Genomic DNA, 18,821 nt, shown 5'->3' on the forward strand with positions numbered 1-18,821 from the left:
GAAGTGATGTTTTAGTCATCATCTTGGCGAGAGATTTTCCAAGAACTCAACTACCATTATTACTCACGAATGCACGATATTCAGTTTTTTATATTTTAGATAGGTTTTGTATAAGATACTAAACGGCTATGTCTGAACCTATCTAAACCCGATCTGAACATGGATTTTTCCAACTAGTTTTTTTTAGTTTTTTCTTTTCATTGCCACTTTGATCATATGTTAGAGATTGAAACTGGAATATTAATTCTTTAGCGAAAGGATTTGTAATATGTCCTTTGAATCAGACAAAACACGCGTTTACGGTATTTGTTGGTTGTCTTAACTTCTTATATGAGATAAGCTAAATTAATTTTGTGTGCATTGATGATGATGTTTAGATTGGTATTGTGCAAATGGATTGATCCATTTTTTTAAAAAAATGAAGGTGACGCATATGCATCATTATGATGGACACAAACATTTTTATGAAGAGCATATCATTACATCAAATAATCCATTTCAACCTAAATTTAGATATGAAGACCACATTGTATCAAATAGTTCATGTCCGGGGGCGGCTGCATCCCATGAGCCAATATGTGTCCCATGTTCTACTCTATCTCGTCGGAGCTCGTGCCCTGCACGGTGCCGGTCGATGTGAGGTCGACGATGGATCCATTGTGGTCAGAACCCGACACGTCCACCACGACGTAATTGCGACACCATGGGACGGCGGCCACCCGTATCCGCTTCGGAGAGTGCAACTCCGCCTCGTCAACGTCAATCGCGACCTTTGCCTCGCATGGCGGGCCCGTCGCTTCATACCCTCAGCGGACGGACCATGGATGGCCTCCAAGTCGGTGCGCGGGCTGCGCCTCTACCGCGGCGCTCGGACGCCAGACAGACCACACCGCCTCCGGCGAGGCAGCAATGACGCGCCTTCCGCCGGATCCAAGCGCCATTTGGGCAGACGCCATGGATTCTCGCAGGATCGAGTCCGACCACTGTCTGGCGTTCTCCTCGCGAGCGCGGTGGAGCGCAATGCAGACATCCATCTCCTTCTCTGATATGCATTGACTGAGCTACCGGTCTGACAAAGGACTCGGGTCCGCTGCCCGCCATGCCGGAGAAGGTCGGAGATCACTGGAATGGGGCTTGGAGGCTAAGTGAAGTGAACTGGTTAGAGTTTGGTCCGTGGAGCGGATGAGGACGACTATATGTAGGGTCGGGTGGGCCCGCGTGGGCCGGATCCGACATGGCGGACGCGTGGAGCGCGCCCGGGTCTCCCCATATTCGTTCTAAATTTGGGCTGGGTAGGAGGGGTGTCAGTTAGCCCTGGCGTTTGGGGCCAGTATGAGGCGTCCGTCTGGGTAGGCTTTTTTGACATGTTCTCGATGCATTGAGATGCAAATATTTTTGTATTTTGTAAAATAAAAGTATATTTTTGGTCCCTCAAGTTTCAATGAAGCAGATAATTGACATTTTTTGTTTGACATTTCCTCCCTCATCCCTCATATTTTAAAACTAGACATGTTTAATCCAAAACCGGAAACAAAGCTGTATTGGGCCGGCATGTCCTCGGTTTTGACTAAGAACATCTAAGTTACTGCCACCCCATCTCAACTCATCTCATGTCTCTGGGATGCAGAAGCAGCATTTTGTCCAACATCTTGTGTGCGTTCGGTCTCCGCACCGCCGGCGTAACACCGAGCTCAAGTCCGACCACCTTTCGCTGGTGGCCAAGGACGCACCACGCACGCCGCCACTCATCGTCGACGAGCAGCAGGGCATCAATGAGCGAGCCGGATGAGGTGGTAGATGGCGCATACGACCAGGAGAACTGTCCAGCTCCTGAGCGAGGCATCGCGTAGGCGGCGCGTGCCGTGGCGGCGCCCGCGCGTCCAGGCCCGTCGGGAGCAGCAGGCCAGCGTTGCTGGGCATGACGTACGCGTTGTGCTGCATGCTCCCGCGTCGGCTACTGCAACGGCCCAAAGCGTGTGGCGGCTCATGTTGCCGCCGAGGAGGGCCAGCAAGGTGTGCACATCGCTGGCGGCCAGCCGGCCACGGCAGCTCGCCGACGATGAGGCAAGTGTGATTACCCCGGGAAATGCATGCCAACTGTTCGATAAAATGCCTAGAATAAAGTTTCAATACCAGCCCAATACCGCTCCATTTTCTGGTTCTGGACGAAACATGTCTGATTTTGAAACAGATCCGATGTCTACTTCTTGTAAACTTGAGGGACCAACAATATACACTTTTCTCAAAACAAAACAGATATGAAACTCAAACAAATATTCATGTTTGTCTCGATCATGTGCAAGAAGGATATATATATACACAAGCATGCATAGAGTGGTGTTCTTCAGTTCTTGCATATTAACTGAGATTCATTTTTGCGCTTGCAGCATAGAACGAAGACAAGTTGCGACTTCAGTGAATGAAGGTCTTCGCTCAGGCTCAGTTGACCAGCATTGCTCCATGAGTTTCTTCCATTCCGGGTTACATGAAGTGGGCACTGGCGGCCTCAGTGTGTCACTCAAAATGCCCCCTGCACACTCCCATTGGGAACTAATGTTAATCTTTACTCAAGAAGAGTGAAGGTATGTTTTCAATTAAATTAGCATATAAATTTACCAGCTGGTTCCATGAACTTGAGAATCACATGCCCAGGTCCCTAAACTTGTAGAAATGAGTAAATTCAACTACCTAGGTAACTAGTAACTATATACTGCAATTTTGCTATTATTTACTGTTTGGCTTTGTGTAGGTCATATGAAAATAACGAATAACTGATGTTCTTTTGTTTAAATTAAGTTAACATAGATCCTTAAAACATACTCGCTTTGCATGAACTTTCTTTTCAAGAAGATCTCAAGCTTTAACTTAATTACCTACACAAAGCTATTTTAGTTTGAGCTTATCCCTACTCACAAGTATATGATTCTACTCATGTTTAAGGACTTAAATGTGCGGTAAATGTGCGGTTCCCAAGTTTAAGACCCAAGTGGTATAACTGCAGAACCATGGAAGTTCAGAGAAATGCCATTTATATATAAACAATTCAGAAGATGAGATTTCTACTACAGCCTACAGATGGATGATCATACTGTTGCATACCTATAACTCCTCCATAGTGCATGCCATCATATGGATCCTCACCAGTGAGAATTTCCCACATCACAACACCAAAAGAATAGACATCGACCTGTGTTACCATAAAGTTGGCGTATTTGAGAATACAAAACAGAAGAACATGTCAGCCTAAGTATATTCTAGAAATATTACAATTTTTTTTGTCAGTGTGTGTTAAATTCTGCAAGAAAATTCTTTTTTTTCATGAATCAAATAGGAGGAATGCTCCAGTTCATGTTTAAAGTGAATTCTCATTAATCATTACTCCCTCTATATCACAAAAAAGTAACGTCTTGGGCATGCTTTCAGTCAAACTTTTAAAACTTTGTCTGCAAATATCATTTTAATTGTTATGTTTGAAAATTTTAACATCATATGTATAGATCTGTCTCAAAAAGCATTTCTGGAATATCATGTTTTTCAGTCTTGTACATATATTGGTACTATAAATTAGTGGTCAAAGTTATATCTCGAAGACCATGTCAATATCTAAAGTCACTTATTTGTGATATGAAGAGAGTATATCACTCCCGATGAGCATGTCAAATATCTTCAACTTTATGCCACTTTGAAAAATGTTACATTCATATGACTGATAAGTATGTCGTATAACCTTTGTGCATGAATGTCAAGTGAAATTGTGAAACAAACACAATGCTATAATTTGTTTTCTTCGCAATTTGTAGCACCTTCACACTTCCAGGTCATTAAAAAGATTCATCATAATACCTTTTCAGATACTTTGGTGCCGCTCATTGTCAACAATTCTGGGGCCATCCATGGAAGAGTTCCTCTCATTCCACCAGAAACCATGGTGGCTTGTTTCATCTTTGATAAACCAAAATCAGCAACCTGCAGTCATTGTTTCTCTATTATGCCCTTCATTTATATGCAGAAGTCCATCATATGTATTTTATAAATGCATATCATTTTCTTCAACCATTCACATTTGAAACTCAAATACAAAAAAAAAAATGCTATTGGAAAACTGGAGTTCTGGCATACCTTGCATATTGGACGAGAGGGATCCTTAACATTCACTAGCAAGTTATCACATTTCAGATCAAAATGGACAATGTCCTTTGAGTGCAGATATTCCATTCCAATGGCGGCATCCATTGCAACAAGTACCCTCTTGCGCCAATCGAGATATTTGTCCTTGCGACTGAGTACTTTCTTTAGAGATCCATTGACCATGAATTCAGTTACAGTAGCTAATGTCCCCCCTGGCCCGTTATTCACAACCCCGTAAAGTGCCAGAATATTTGGATGGTGAAGTTTTGAGATGATAGCGGCCTCCCTCCAAAATTCTGTTATCTGCATGATATTTATGTTTAATGATGAATACATGCTGTATTTCTCAATTTCAACCCTTGAATTTAGAATAACGGTATTGTTCCGCTAAACACAAGCTTCTTATATTTCTTTTTTACACTAAATATGTTGGCCTATACGGCATTGACAGAATGACATTGTTTTAACAAACAGTGAGTTTCTAGTTTACAACAGATGCAATTGATATGGCTACTCTTTGGATCCGTACGTGGTCCTCACTACATCATGTGGAGGCGTGAATACTCTAGTTTCTAGTGCAGCCTTACCTGGCCAATTTCATAAACTGGTCCCCTTGATTGCAACTTAAAATAACGCAGGTGAATTTATATGGGCTTACCAGTTTATCTGCCTGGGATGATTGGTATGAAAAACAACTGTTATTTATCCGTTTAATTGCAACATCTGTTCCCCTCCATTTTCCATGAAAAACAGTTCCAAATGCTCCGGCGCCCATCTCACGAAGATCTTCGAGGTCGTCGTTGCTTATTATCTGCCATTTGTATGACATCAACTTTAGGAAGAAGTCCGTGTTAATGAAAACGGTAGGAAATGTGTTGTGAATAATATTTTCAGATAAATGCCTTTCTTATGTCTCTGACAAAAACAATCCTAGCTTGACGTGCCTATGTTACAGACTAGTACATGTGGAACTAATTACAAACCTGGACATTACTCATAAGATCTCTGCCCAACACTGCATTTGCAGGCAGAGATTTTTCACTGCTCTTGGTTTCGCGTAGCTGACGGTAGAAGACAAAACAGAAGTTATATGGTTAACCGTTCCATCAAACACCATATGAAACATGGGGTGCGGATATGATGACATACCTCAGCCTCTGGGATTGATGGTGCAGCATTATCTTCAGCTTCATGCAATGGAGCTCTGATTTGAGGATTAATGATGCCAGTGCCAACTGAGCGAAATCGAGTGATTTCTGATGCATGCTCATCTGTTGTTGGACTGCCGGGTCGTTCTTGTATTGTATCACTTGAAGCACGCACAAGAGTATTTGGTTGCAGATTTATTCTTTTGTCTAAAGGTGTAGAAGCAAAAGGAAGCACCGATGTTGCAGGACCTGCAGGCTGGTTCTTCTGGATGCTGTTGGTTGGAACTGACCTCTCCGGGTACTGCAAGTTTGCACTGATGTTGCCGCCAGGACTAGTGGATTCATGACTAGGTTCAGATATCTCCATCCTGTTGTGCGGTTGGAAATTAGTGTTCTTCCTTAATGAATTTGATGGCTGCGTCGTCACACTACTGTTGTCCAATGGTATCTGAAGCTGTTTCCTTGGTGATATTTTTTCCTGTGCCCCAGTAGTTCTGTAAGTATCTGTGGCAGTCTGTTGATGCTGCGCCGTGGATTCAGAAGGCGCAGATGCACCAGGGGAAGCTTTACTAGTCTTTCTGGCTGCAGAGATCAAGCTCTCTTCATTACCTTGTGCCTTATAATACTGGTTGATCATCCGTCTCTGGGTACTTGGGGGCGTCCTCTCCAGCTGACCACTTGCTGTCACTGGCGGTACCGCTATGCTCTGCAAGGGCTTGCTTTTGATGGACACTGAAGCTTCCTCTGTTCTGCCTGCCAGCGGCCCTGCTTCCACACTGATGCCAAACATCAGCTGGTCCAGGTCATTGGCTGAGGATCGACCGACGCTGTGTGCTCTCGGCTCATAACCTGGTGTGGTGATGATCCCATTGACAAGAGCGATGAACTGCGCTTCTTTCTCGGCATCGGATGAGCCTTGCACCACGAAACGCACGTGGCGCTCATCGTCCTTGCGAGAGAAGAGGTACATGTTGATCATTTCTCTGTTTTCCTCTAGCACAATGCACTCATCAATCATATGCCGGAGGTCATCATCGGAGGTGATGGAGATGAGCATGCTCAGTTGCTCCCCAGGGAGGTGGTACTTTATCGTGTGGGCTCTCCTTATTAGCCTTGTTGTCTTGCTGACCAACTCTTGCCAAGAAATGTCCCGGCTAATTTTCATCAGATGCCTGTCGCCACCGATGTACCGGAGCTCGCCGTCACTTGGCCTTGGCAAGAAAGTGCCGCCGAAGTTGCAGATAAGCTTTACCTTCGTTGATTTAACATCGTAGTAATCTCGAGGGAGCTGTCTGCTGGTGAAACTCAGTGGACCAGATGTTGGCAGATTCTTTGGTCCTTTCAGATCAGAAATGTTAAATTGTTCCACCCAGTCCATGTTACTGATATGGGTGCTCTTCTCCTTGGGAGTAACTGGAACGATGGACTCCGATCCTTGTATTTGCTCTCTCTTGCACAAATTCAGAAGAAATTTCTCACCAATCTTTCAGAACTAGCTCAGTACATGGCGTTGGTCCTATTTTACCAAGAACTTTATAGACCTAGGATATACAATCTGTCAGAAGAAATTTCTCCTTATATTTGTGTTATAAGAATCTGAGGCAGCTAAAACTAAGATATACAAAGATTACATAAGCTCAAGAGAAAAGGAAGCCACAATTGAAAGGAGAAGACGGGTGACTGACCTCTTGAGAGTTCAGGCTGCTACTGGGAATCAAAACTTCATGGTTGCCAACAGCTTCATAGTGCTTATCTCCCCGCCAGTGGTGTTTGAGGAGATACTAATATGATGAACAGGTGAGTGGATTCAAGTTTAGAAAGATTGTTTTTGAGGCAAGTTGGATTGGAGTTGGTGAGTTGCTGACTCACCTTTGAAGCAATATTTGTCATGTGGACTGTTGAAGAAGATTCCATCATCAGCTGCCACTTAACCTGGGGCAAGGGGCGGCCCTTGATACCTTTGTTGTCGTTGTCAAATGGCAACATGATATAAACCATCGTCACTATCGTTTTATAAATGGTCCAACTTTGCCCAAATTTTTATCGGACAATATACTATATGGCCGCCCATAGCCCAGTTGCATTTGTCATTTTGTTTCTTCTTCTTTAAAATAGAGGCCGCAACTGCTGAAATTTGACTTCCAGTTGTTGATAACATATTTGTTACAGTATCATTTATCAGTATTCATATTGCAGGCAGGTGAGTAGTGGCTGTCATGCATAGGCATTTTAAAATTGAAAATGGTACTACTGGAGAAAGCGTTTCTTTTTTTGCGAGGATACTGGAGAAAGCTTTGACGTTTCTTTCCCAGGTAAAGGTTTCAGGTTGACCTATGACTTTTTACTAGCAAAGTCTTAACGTTTGATGTCCCGCATTGGTCCATGGACGTGTGTCAAATCTCTCGCAAATTGGACGCAAACCAGGGGGGCTTTCCGGGAGTCTGGACCTCTGCCACATACGCATATGACAAGTGGTCTCACTCAAAACTCCTTTTGCGCGCCCACTTCCCTCTCTCGCGTGATCATTCAAACCGTTTTGCAGAAAGAGGTGCCACATTCATGCCAATCCAGAGCGAACTCGACGGCCCTGCAGCATGTCGGGCATTAGGGGCACGTCGACGGAGAGTGTCGCCCTGCCGCATCCGCTCCCTCACTCTCTGCGTCATGTTCAATGCCGACTCTGGGCAATGGGACGACTTCCTTCTGCATCGAAGCCGATTGCCCGTCTGTTTGCCTGCCCGACATAGGAGGGGGGGGTTGTATGCTGCTTACCGGCTTTGGAGATGACGGCGAGGACGAGGGGCCATGGTTGGGACGAGGAGGAGCACACGGAGGCCAAGAAGAAGGGGAGAAGCAGCTCGTGCTGTTGGAGAGTGATGACACCGCTGCCGCTTACGCAGATCTGAGTCGTCGCCGGTGCCGGTGCTAAGAACCAAAGAAGGGCTTGTCCTAGAGCAAGAGGTGAGCGAGTAAATGGGGGAAGGGGAAGGGGGTTAGATTTCGCGTCATCCCGCATTGACCGATTTTCATCTCCGGCTAACTCCTCTCGATTTCTCCTTCCACCGTCGCGTATGCGCTGCCTCCCTTTCCAGCGAGTCAGGCTCTAGGATGCTTAAAAATTCGTGCCTATGCGAGGCAGCCCCCCCCCCCTTTACAACCAAACACGTTTTTCATGTCCCACAACCAAGCACGCCGTAGCGTTTCATCTTTGATAAAGAATATAAGAGCAACTCCAATGGGCCGACCCAAACGGAAGGCGCATTTGTCCGCTTTATGTCTGTTTGGGTCGGCCGCCCGCCCGGCGTCCGTCCTGTTTTGCATTTGTGTCGGCAATGCCCAACGCGCCGACCCATTTTCACGCCCGCACTCAAATTTTTAAAAAGGCCCGCGGCCATAGATCATTGCCAGCGGCCATGTCTCATGCCAGCACCATGCCGGCGCCGGCATACATTGCCGGCTTCAAAAAATGCATCACACAGTTCATGATGGCGCACTCGCCAGCGGCCGGCACACATGCTAACACACACAAAGGGGTGAGACTTGAGTTCGACCACGCCATCATGGCCCCGTGGTCATGCCAGCGCACAAGCCGGCATAACAAAAAGAAGGCGCTCGCGGCCACAAGATCACTCGTCGGTGAACTTGAGCATGTCGGCCTGCATCTTCTCGAATCATGGCCTCTTCCTTGGCGACACTGTGTTGAGATCCACCTTCATGATCTTCACCCCGGTCATCATGCTTGCGAGAGCCACTTCTTTGGCCTTGGTCTTGGCATTGGCGGCCTCGATCTCGAGCACCTTCGCTTGCTTCTCCGCCTCCAACTCAAGCATCTTGGCTTGCTTCTCCGCATCCATCTCTAGCCTCCTCCTTGTTGGAAATATGCCCTAGAGGCAATAATAAAAGGGTTATTATTATATTTCCTTGTTCATGATAATTGTCTTTTATTCATGCTATAACTGTATTGTCCAGAAATCGTAATACACGTGTGAATACATAGACCATAACATGCCCCTAGTGAGCCTCTAGTTGACTAGCTCGTTGGTCGACAGATAGTCATGGTTTCTGACTATGGACATTAGATGTCATTGACAACGGGATCACATCATTAGGAGAATGATGTGATGGACAAGACCCAATCCTAAGCATAGCACAAGATCGTATAGTTCGTTTTGCTAGAGCTTTTCCAATGTCAAGTATCTCTTCCTTAGACCATGAGATCGTGTAACTCCCAGATACCGTAAGAGTGCTTTGGGTGTACCAAACGTCACAACGTAACTGGGTGACTATAAAGGTGCACTACAGGTATCTCCGAAAGTGTCTGTTGAGTTGACACGGATCGAGACTGGGATTTGTCACTCCGTATGACGGAGAGGTATCTCTGGGCCCACTCGGTAATGCATCATCACAATGAGCTCAAAGTGACCAAGTGTTTGGTCACGGGATCATGAATTACGGTACGAGTAAAGTGACTTGCCGGTAACGAGACTAAACGAGGTATTGGGATACCGACGATCGAGTCTCGGGCATGTAACGTACCGAATGACAAAGGGAATTGTATACGGGGTTGTTCTAATCCTCGACATCGTGGTTCATCCGATGAGATCATCGAGGAGCATGTGGGAGCCAACATGGGTATCCAGATCCCGCTGTTGGTTATTGCCCGAGAGCCGTCTCGGTCATGACTACGTGTCTCCCGAACCCGTAGGGTCTACACACTTAAGGTTCGGTGACGCTAGGGTTGTATGAATATGAGTATGCAGTATACCGAATGTTATTCGGAGTCCCGGATGAGATCCCTGACGTCACGAGGAGTTTCGCAATGGTCCGGAGGTAAAGAATAATATATATGAAGTGGTATTTCGGCCATCGGGAAAGTTTCGGGGTCACCCGGTATTGTACCGGGACCACCGGAAGGGTCCCGGGGGTCCACCGGGTGGGGCCACCCATCCCGAAGGGCCCCATGGGCTGAAGTGGGAGGGGAGCCATCCCATAGTGGGCTGGTGCGCCCCCCTAGGCCCACCCCCTGCACCTAGGGTTGAAACCCTAGGGTGGGGGGGCGCACCACATGCCTTGGGGGGCACTCCTCCCCCCTTGGCCGCCGCCCCCTTGGGAGATTGAATCTCCAAGGGCCGGCGCCCCCCCTGGGGGCCTATATAAAGGGAGGGGGGAGAGGGGCAGCCGCACCCTGAAGTCCTGGCGCCCCCTCCCCTGCTACACCTCTTCCTCCTCCGTCACGTGCTTGGCGAAGCCCTGCCGGAGTGCTGCTGTTCCACCACCACCACGCCGTTGTGCTGCTGCTGGAGCCATCATCATCAACCTCTCCTTCCCCCTTGCTGGATCAAGAAGGAGGAGACGTCACACGCTCCGTACGTGTGTTGAACGCGGAGGTGCCGTCCGTTCGGCGCTAGGATCTCCGGTGATCTGAATCACGGCGAGTACGACTCCATCATCACCGCTCCCTCTAACGCTTCCGTACGCGATCTACAAGTGGTATGTAGATGCAAACTCACTCCCTTGACTCGTTGCTTAGATGAACTCATAGATGGATCTTGGTGAAACCGTAGGAAAAAATTTAATTTTCTGCAACGTTCCCCAATAGTGGCATCATGAGCTAGGTCTATGCGTAGTTCTCTATTGCATGAGTAGAACACAATTTTGTTGTGGGCGTAGATCTTGTCAACTTTCTTGCCGCTACTAGTCTTATCTTGCTTCAGCGGTATTGTGGGATGAAGCGGCCCGGACCAACCTTACACGTACGCTTACGTGAGACCGGTTCCACCGACTAACATGCACTAGTTGCATAAGATGGCTGGCGGGTGTCTGTCTCTCCCACTTTAGTTGGAGCGGATTCGATGAAAAGGGTCCTTATGAAGGGTAAATAGAAGTTGACAAAATCACGTTGTGGTTATTCGTAGGTAAGAAAACGTTCTTGCTAGAACCCAATTGCAGCCACGTAAAAGATGCAACAACAATTAGAGGACGTCTAACTTGTTTTTGCAGCAATTGTCATGTGATGTGATATGGCCAGAAGTTGTGATGAATGATGAATGATATATTGTGATGTATGAGATCATGTTCTTGTAATAGGAATCACGACTTGCATGTCGATGAGTATGACAACCGACAGGAGCCATAGGAGTTGTCTTTATTTTTTATATGACCTGCGTGTCATTGAAGAACGCCATGTAAACTACTTTACTTTATTGCTAAACGCGTTAGTCATAGAAGTAGAAGTAGTCGTTGGCGTGACAACTTCATGAAGACACGATGATGGAGATCATGATGATGGAGATCATGGTGTCATGTCGGTGACAAGATGATCATGGAGCCCCGAAGATGAAGATCAAAGGAGCTATATGATATTGGCCATATCATGTCACCACTTTATATAATTGCATGTGATGTTTATTATGTTTTATGCATCTTTTTTACTTAGAACGACGGTAGTAAATAAGATGATCCCTTGCAACAATTTCAAGAAGTGTTCTCCCCTAACTGTGCATCGTTGCTAAAGTTCGTCGTTTCGAAGCACCACGTGATGATCGGGTGTGATAGATCCTTACGTTCACATACAATGGGTGTAAGACAGTTTTACACATGCAAAACACTTAGGGTTAACTTGACGAGCCTAGCATGTACAGACATGGCCTCGGAACACGGAGACCGAAAGGTCGAACACGAGTCGTATGGAAGATACGATCAACATGAGAATGTTCACCGACGATGACTAGTCCGTCTCACGTGATGATCGGACACGGCCTAGTCAACTCGGATCGTGTAACACTTAGATGACTAAGGGGATGTCAAATCTGAGTGGGAGTTCATTAAATAATTTGATTGGATGAACTTAATTATCATGAACTTAGTCTAAAATCTTTGCAAAAAATATGTCTTGTAGATCAAATGGCCAACGCTCATGTAAACATGAACTTCAACGCGTTCCTAGAGAAAACCAAGCTGAAAGATGATGGCAGCAACTATACGGACTGGGTCCGGAATCTTAGGATCATCCTCATAGCTGCCAAGAAAGCATATGTCCTTGAAGCACCGTTAGGTGACCCACCTGCTCTCCCAGCACTGCAAGACGATTTGAACGTTTGGCAGACACGTGCTGATGATTACTCCCTCGTTCAGTGCGGCATGCTTTACAGCTTAGAACCGGGGCTCCAAAAGCGTTTTGAGCAACACGGAGCATATGAGATGTTCGAGGAGCTGAAACTAGTTTTCCAAGCTCATGCCCGGATCGAGAGATATGAAGTCTCCGACAAGTTCTACAGTTGTAAGATGGAGGAAAACAGTTCTGTCAGTGAGCATATACTCAAAATGTCTGGGTTGCACAGCCGCCTGTCCCAGCTGGACATTAACCTCCCGGATGAGGCGGTCATTGACAGAATCCTTCAGTCGCTCCCACCAAGCTACAAGAGCTTTGTGATGAACTATAATATGCAGGGGATGGTGAAGACCATTCCTGAAGTATTTTCAATGCTGAAGTCGGCAGAGGTTGAAATCAAGAAAGAACATCAAGTGTTGATGGTCAATAAGACCACTAAGTTCAAGAAGGGCAAGGGTAAGAAGAACTTCAAGAAGGACGGCAAAGATGTTGCCGCGCCCGGTAAGCCAGTTGCCGGGAAGAAGTCAAAGAATGGACCCAAGCCTGAGACTGAGTGCTTTTATTGCAAGGGGAAGGGTCACTAGAAGCGGAACTGCCCCAAATACTTAGCGGATAAGAAGGCCGGCAACACTAAAGGTATATTTGATATACATGTAATTGATGTGTACCTTACCAGTACTCGTAGTAACTCCTGGGTATTTGATACCGGTGCCGTTGCTCATATTTGTAACTCACAGCAGGAGCTGCGGAATAAGCGGAGACTGGCGAAGGACGAGGTGACGATGCGCGTCGGGAATGGTTCCAAGGTCGATGTGATCGCCGTCGGCACGCTACCTCTACATTTACCTACGGGATTAGTTATAAACCTTAATAATTGTTATTTGGTGCCAAGTTTGAGCATGAACATTGTATCTGGATCTCGTTTGATACGAGATGGCTACTCATTTAAATCCGAGAATAATGGTTGTTCTATTTATATGAGAGATATGTTTTATGGTCATGCCCCTATGGTCAATGGTTTATTCTTAATGAATCTCGAGCGTAATGTTACAAATATTCATAGCGTGAATACCAAAAGATGTAAAGTTGATAACGATAGTCCCACATACTTGTGGCACTGCCGCCTTGGTCACATTGGTGTCAAGCGCATGAAGAAGCTCCATGCTGATGGACTTTTGGAGTCTCTCGATTATGAATCATTTGACACATGCGAACCATGCCTCTTGGGCAAGATGACCAAGACTCCGTTCTCCGGAACAATGGAGCGAGCAACCAACTTGTTGGAAATCATACATACCGATGTGTGCGGTCCAATGAGCGTTGAGGCTCGCGGAGGATATCGTTATGTTCTCACTCTCACTGATGACTTGAGTAGATATGGGTATGTCTACTTGATGAAACACAAGTCTGAGACCTTTGAAAAGTTCAAGGAATTTCAGAATGAGGTAGAGAATCAACGTGACCGAAAGATAAAATTCTTACGATCGGATCGTGGAGGAGAATATTTATGTCACGAATTTGGTACACACTTAAGAAAATGTGGAATCGTTTCACAACTCACGCCGCTGGAACACCTCAGCATAACGGTGTGTCCGAATGTCGTAATCGCACTCTATTGGATATGGTGCGGTCTATGATGTCTCTTACCGATTTACCGCTATCATTTTGGGGATACGCTCTAGAGACAGCTACATTCACTTTAAATAGGGCACCGTCTAAATCCGTTGAGACGACACCGTATGAATTATGGTTTGGGAAGAAACCTAAGTTGTCGTTTCTAAAAGTTTGGGGATGCGATGCTTATGTCAAGAAACTTCAACCTGAAAAGCTCGAACCCAAGTCAGAAAAATGCGTCTTCATAGGATACCCTAAGGAAACCATTGGGTATACCTTCTACTTAAGATCCGAGGGCAAGATCTTTGTTGCCAAGAACGAATCCTTTCTGGAAAAAGAGTTTCTCTCGAAAGAAGTAAGTGGGAGGAAAGTAGAACTCGATGAAGTACTACCTCTTGAATGGGATAGTAGTGCAGCTCAGGAAAATGTTCCTGTGATGCCTACACCAACTGAAGAGGAAAATAATGATGATGATCAAGGTACTTCTGATCAAGTTACTACTGAACTTCGTAGGTCCATAAGGACACGTTCCGCACCAGAGTGGTACGGCAACCCTGTCCTGGAAATCATGTTGTTAGACAACGGTGAACCTTTGAACTATGAAGAAGCGATAGTGGGCCCAGATTCCAACAAATGGCTTGAAGCCATGAAATCCGAGATAGAATCCATGTATGAAAACAAAGTATGGACTTTGACTGACTTGCCCGATGATCGGCGAGCGATAGAAAACAAATGGATCTTTAAGAAGAAGACGGACGCGGATGGTAATGTCACCATCTATAAAGCTCGACTTGTCGCTAAGGGTTATCGGCAAGTTCAAGGGATTGACTACGATGAGACTTTCTCTCCCGTAGCGAAGCTTAAGTCCGTCCGAATCATGTTAGCAATTGCCGCATACTATGATTATGAGATATGGCAGATGGACGTCAAAACGGCATTCCTTAACGGGCATCTTAAGGAAGAACTATATATGATGCAGCCGGAAGGTTTTGTCGATCCTAAGAACGCTGACAAAGTATGCAAGCTCCAGCGATCCATTTATGGGCTGGTGCAAGCATCTCGGAGTTGGAACATTCGCTTTGATGAGATGATCAAAGCGTTTGGGTTTATGCAGACTTATGGAGAAGCCTGCGTTTACAAGAAAGTGAGTGGGAGCTCTGTAGCATTTCTCATATTATATGTAGATGACATACTTTTGATGGGAAATAATATAGAATTCTTAGACAATATTAAGGCCTACTTGAATAAGTGTTTTTCAATGAAGGATCTTGGAGAAGCTGCTTACATATTAGGCATCAAGATCTATAGGGATAGATCAAGACGCCTCATAGGTCTTTCACAAAGCACATACCTTGATAAAATTTTGAAGAAGTTCAAAATGGATCAGTCCAAGAAAGGGTTCTTGCCTGTACTGCAAGGTGTGAGATTGAGCTCGGCTCAATGCCCGACCACGGCTAAAGATAAAGAAGAGATGAGTGTCATCCCCTATGCCTCAGCCATAGGATCTATTATGTATGCCATGTTGTGTACCAGACCTGATGTAAACCTTGCCGTAAGTTTGGTAGGAAGGTACCAAAGTAATCCTGGCAAGGAACACTGGACAACGGCCAAGAATATCCTGAAGTACCTGAAAAGGACAAAGGACATGTTTCTCGTTTATGGAGGTGACGAAGAGCTCGTCGTAAAGGGTTACGTCGACGCTAGCTTCGACACAGATCTGGATGACTCTAAGTCACAAACCGGATACGTGTATATGTTGAATGGTGGAGCAGTAAGCTGGTGCAGCTGCAAGCAGAGCGTCGTGGCGGGATCTACATGTGAAGCGGAGTACATGGCAGCCTCGGAGGCAGCGCATGAAGCTATTTGGGTGAAGGAGTTCATCACCGACCTAGGAGTCATACCCAATGCGTCGGGGCCGATCAAACTCTTCTGTGACAACACTAGAGCTATTGCCCTTGCCAAGGAGCCCAGGTTTCACAAGAAGACCAGGCACATCAAGCGTCGTTTCAACTCCATCCGAGAAAATGTTCAAGATGGAGACATAGATATTTGCAAAGTACATACGGATCTGAATGTCGCAGATCCTTGACTAAACCTCTCTCGCGAGCAAAACATGATCAACACCAGAACTCTATGGGTGTTCGATTCATCACAATGTAACTAGATTATTGACTCTAGTGCAAGTGGGAGACTGTTGGAAATATGCCCTAGAGGCAATAATAAAAGGGTTATTATTATATTTCCTTGTTCATGATAATTGTCTTTTATTCATGCTATAACTGTATTGTCTGGAAATCGTAATACACGTGTGAATACATAGACCATAACATGTCCCTAGTGAGCCTCTAGTTGACTAGCTCATTGGTCGACAGATAGTCATGGTTTCTGACTATGGACATTAGATGTCATTGACAACGGAATCACATCATTAGGAGAATGATGTGATGGACAAGACCCAATCCTAAGCATAGCACAAGATCGTATAGTTTGTTTTGCTAGAGCTTTTCCAATGTCAAGTATCTCTTCCTTAGACCATGAGATCGTGTAACTCCCGGATACCGTAAGAGTGCTTTGGGTGTACCAAACGTCACAACGTAACTGGGTGACTATAAAGGTGCACTACAGGTATCTCCGAAAGTGTTTGTTGAGTTGACACGGATCGAGACTGGGATTTGTCACTCCGTATGACGGAGAGGTATCTCTGGGCCCACTCGGTAATGGATCATCACAATGATCTCAAAGTGACCAAGTGTTTGGTCACGGGATCATGCATTACGGTACGAGTAAAGTGACTTGCCGGTAACGAGACTGAACGAGGTATTGGGATACCGACGATCGAGTCTCGGGCATGTAACGTACCGAATGACAAAGGGAATTGAATACGGGGTTGTTCTAATCCTCGACATCGTGGTTCATCTGATGAGATCATCGAGGAGCATGTGGGAGCCAACATGGGTATCCAGATCCCGCTGTTGGTTATTGCCCGAGAGCCGTCTCGGTCATGACTACGTGTCTCCCGAACCCGTAGGGTCTACACACTTAAGGTTCGGTGATGCTAGGGTTGTATGAATATGAGTATGCAGTATACCGAATGTTATTCGGAGTCCCGGATGAGATCCCGGACATCACGAGGAGTTTCGCAATGGTCCGGAGGTAAAGAATAATATATAGGAAGTGGTATTTCGGCCATCGGGAAAGTTTCGGGGTCACCCGGTATTGTACCGGGACCACCGGAAGGGTCCCGGGGGTCCACCGGGTGGGGCCACCCATCCCGGAGGGCCCCATGGGCTGAAGTGGGAGGGGAGCCAGCCCATAGTGGGCTGGTGCGCCCCCCTAGGCCCACCCCCTGCGCCTAGGGTTGAAACCCTAGGGTGGGGGGGCGCACCACATGCCTTGGGGGGCACTCCTCCCCCCTTGGCCGCCGCCTCCTTGGGAGATTGAATCTCCCAGGGCCGGCGCCCCCCCTGGGGGCCTATATAAAGGGAGGGGGGAGAGGGGCAGCCGCACCCTGAAGTCCTGGCGCACCCTCCCCTGCTACACCTCTTCCTCCTCCGTCACGTGCTTGGCGAAGCCCTGCCGGAGTGCTGCTGTTCCACCACCACCACGCTGTTGTGCTGCTACTGGAGCCATCATCATCAACCTCTCCTTCCCCCTTGCTGGATCAAGAAGGAGGAGACGTCACATGCTCCGTACGTGTGTTGAACGCGGAGGTGCCGTCCGTTCGGCGCTAGGATCTCCGGTGATCTGAATCACGGCGAGTACGACTCCATCATCACCGCTCCCTCTAACGCTTCCGTACGCGATCTACAAGTGGTATGTAGATGCAAACTCACTCCCTTGACTCGTTGCTTAGATGAACTCATAGATGGATCTTGGTGAAACCGTAGGAAATTTTTTAATTTTCTGCAACGTTCCCCAACACTCCTTTGGATCTCCATGAAGGCGTTCATTTGCTCCTCTTTGAAACACTGACACTCCTCCTCTCTTGAGTCCTTCTTGTTCATCATGCCCTCCACGCTTGCGATCAAGGTGTTCGATGTCGCATCCCGCTTGTCCTCCTTCTTGGAGTTGGTCTTCCCCTGCGGCCGAGCCGGCTTGCCGTCCCCAACCTCCTCCACGGCTTCCTTTCCCCCGCATGACTTGAGGGCGGCATATTGCGCCTTGAACTTCTCCTCATATTTGATGACCCTATAGCAATGACAGAGGTTGAAGCACTTGCAATTGTGTTGGACCTTGAATGTGTCCGAAGCTTGAAATGCCTATAGATGTTTTCATGCAAGCATGTTGGCACAAATGGGATGCAAATGAACACGCAAGCATGAACTTGATGACACAAAAAGAGGGCGGCTTGCTACCATATCATGTCTTGCATGCGGATGCCGCTCACGGGGCGGGCCTTGATGCTCTCAAGAGTGGCGCAAAACATGTTGCATTCTTGTTGGATCACTCTCCATCGCTTCGAAATGGACACCCACCCACGCGTGCTCACAATTTGGTAAGGAGGAAACTTCTTGCGCTCATGAAACTCCCGGTGGACACGAATCCAAAAAGTTGAATGCTTTTGTTCGACGTCGGTCTTGGGGTCTTGTCCAATGTCCCTCCAACACTCACAAAGAAGCTTGTCCTCGGCCGCCGTGTATGCCTTCGTGCGCTTGCTCTTGCGCTTCGGCTTTGGCTCGGCGGCTTGGTTGGCGAGCTCGTCCTCAAACAAAGGCCCCACTTCAATGTCGCACTCGTCTTCTTCCTCTTGCATGTAGTCATCCGGAAACTCGTGGTCGAGTGGGAAGCCATCCAGGTCCATGCCGACCGTATCACGCATG

At 46.7% G+C, this 18,821-nt stretch overlaps 1 protein-coding gene across 2 annotated transcripts; it reads right to left on the reverse strand.

Moving 5' to 3' along the window:
* Positions 1–2,130: 2,130 nt before the first annotated feature.
* Positions 2,131–7,183, reverse strand: LOC123113395 (dual specificity protein kinase shkD). 2 transcript variants are annotated; one of them, XM_044534615.1, is made up of 8 exons: positions 6,962–7,183; positions 5,278–6,817; positions 5,112–5,189; positions 4,787–4,939; positions 4,120–4,431; positions 3,844–3,966; positions 3,100–3,187; positions 2,131–2,530 (listed from the first exon to the last, which is right to left on the reverse strand). In XM_044534615.1, exons 2-8 carry the CDS (start codon positions 6,652–6,654, stop codon positions 2,370–2,372), a joined length of 2,292 nt encoding a protein of 763 aa, XP_044390550.1. In that variant the 5' UTR covers positions 6,655–6,817; positions 6,962–7,183; the 3' UTR covers positions 2,131–2,369. The 2 variants fall into 2 exon arrangements, with proteins under 2 accessions (XP_044390550.1, XP_044390551.1); XM_044534616.1 differs by having other exon boundaries at positions 5,278–6,831; positions 6,962–7,181.
* Positions 7,184–18,821: the final 11,638 nt, after the last annotated feature.

The sequence above is a fragment of the Triticum aestivum genome, chromosome 5B, assembly GCF_018294505.1.
Source record: "Triticum aestivum cultivar Chinese Spring chromosome 5B, IWGSC CS RefSeq v2.1, whole genome shotgun sequence".
Taxonomy (NCBI): Eukaryota; Viridiplantae; Streptophyta; class Magnoliopsida; order Poales; family Poaceae; genus Triticum; species Triticum aestivum.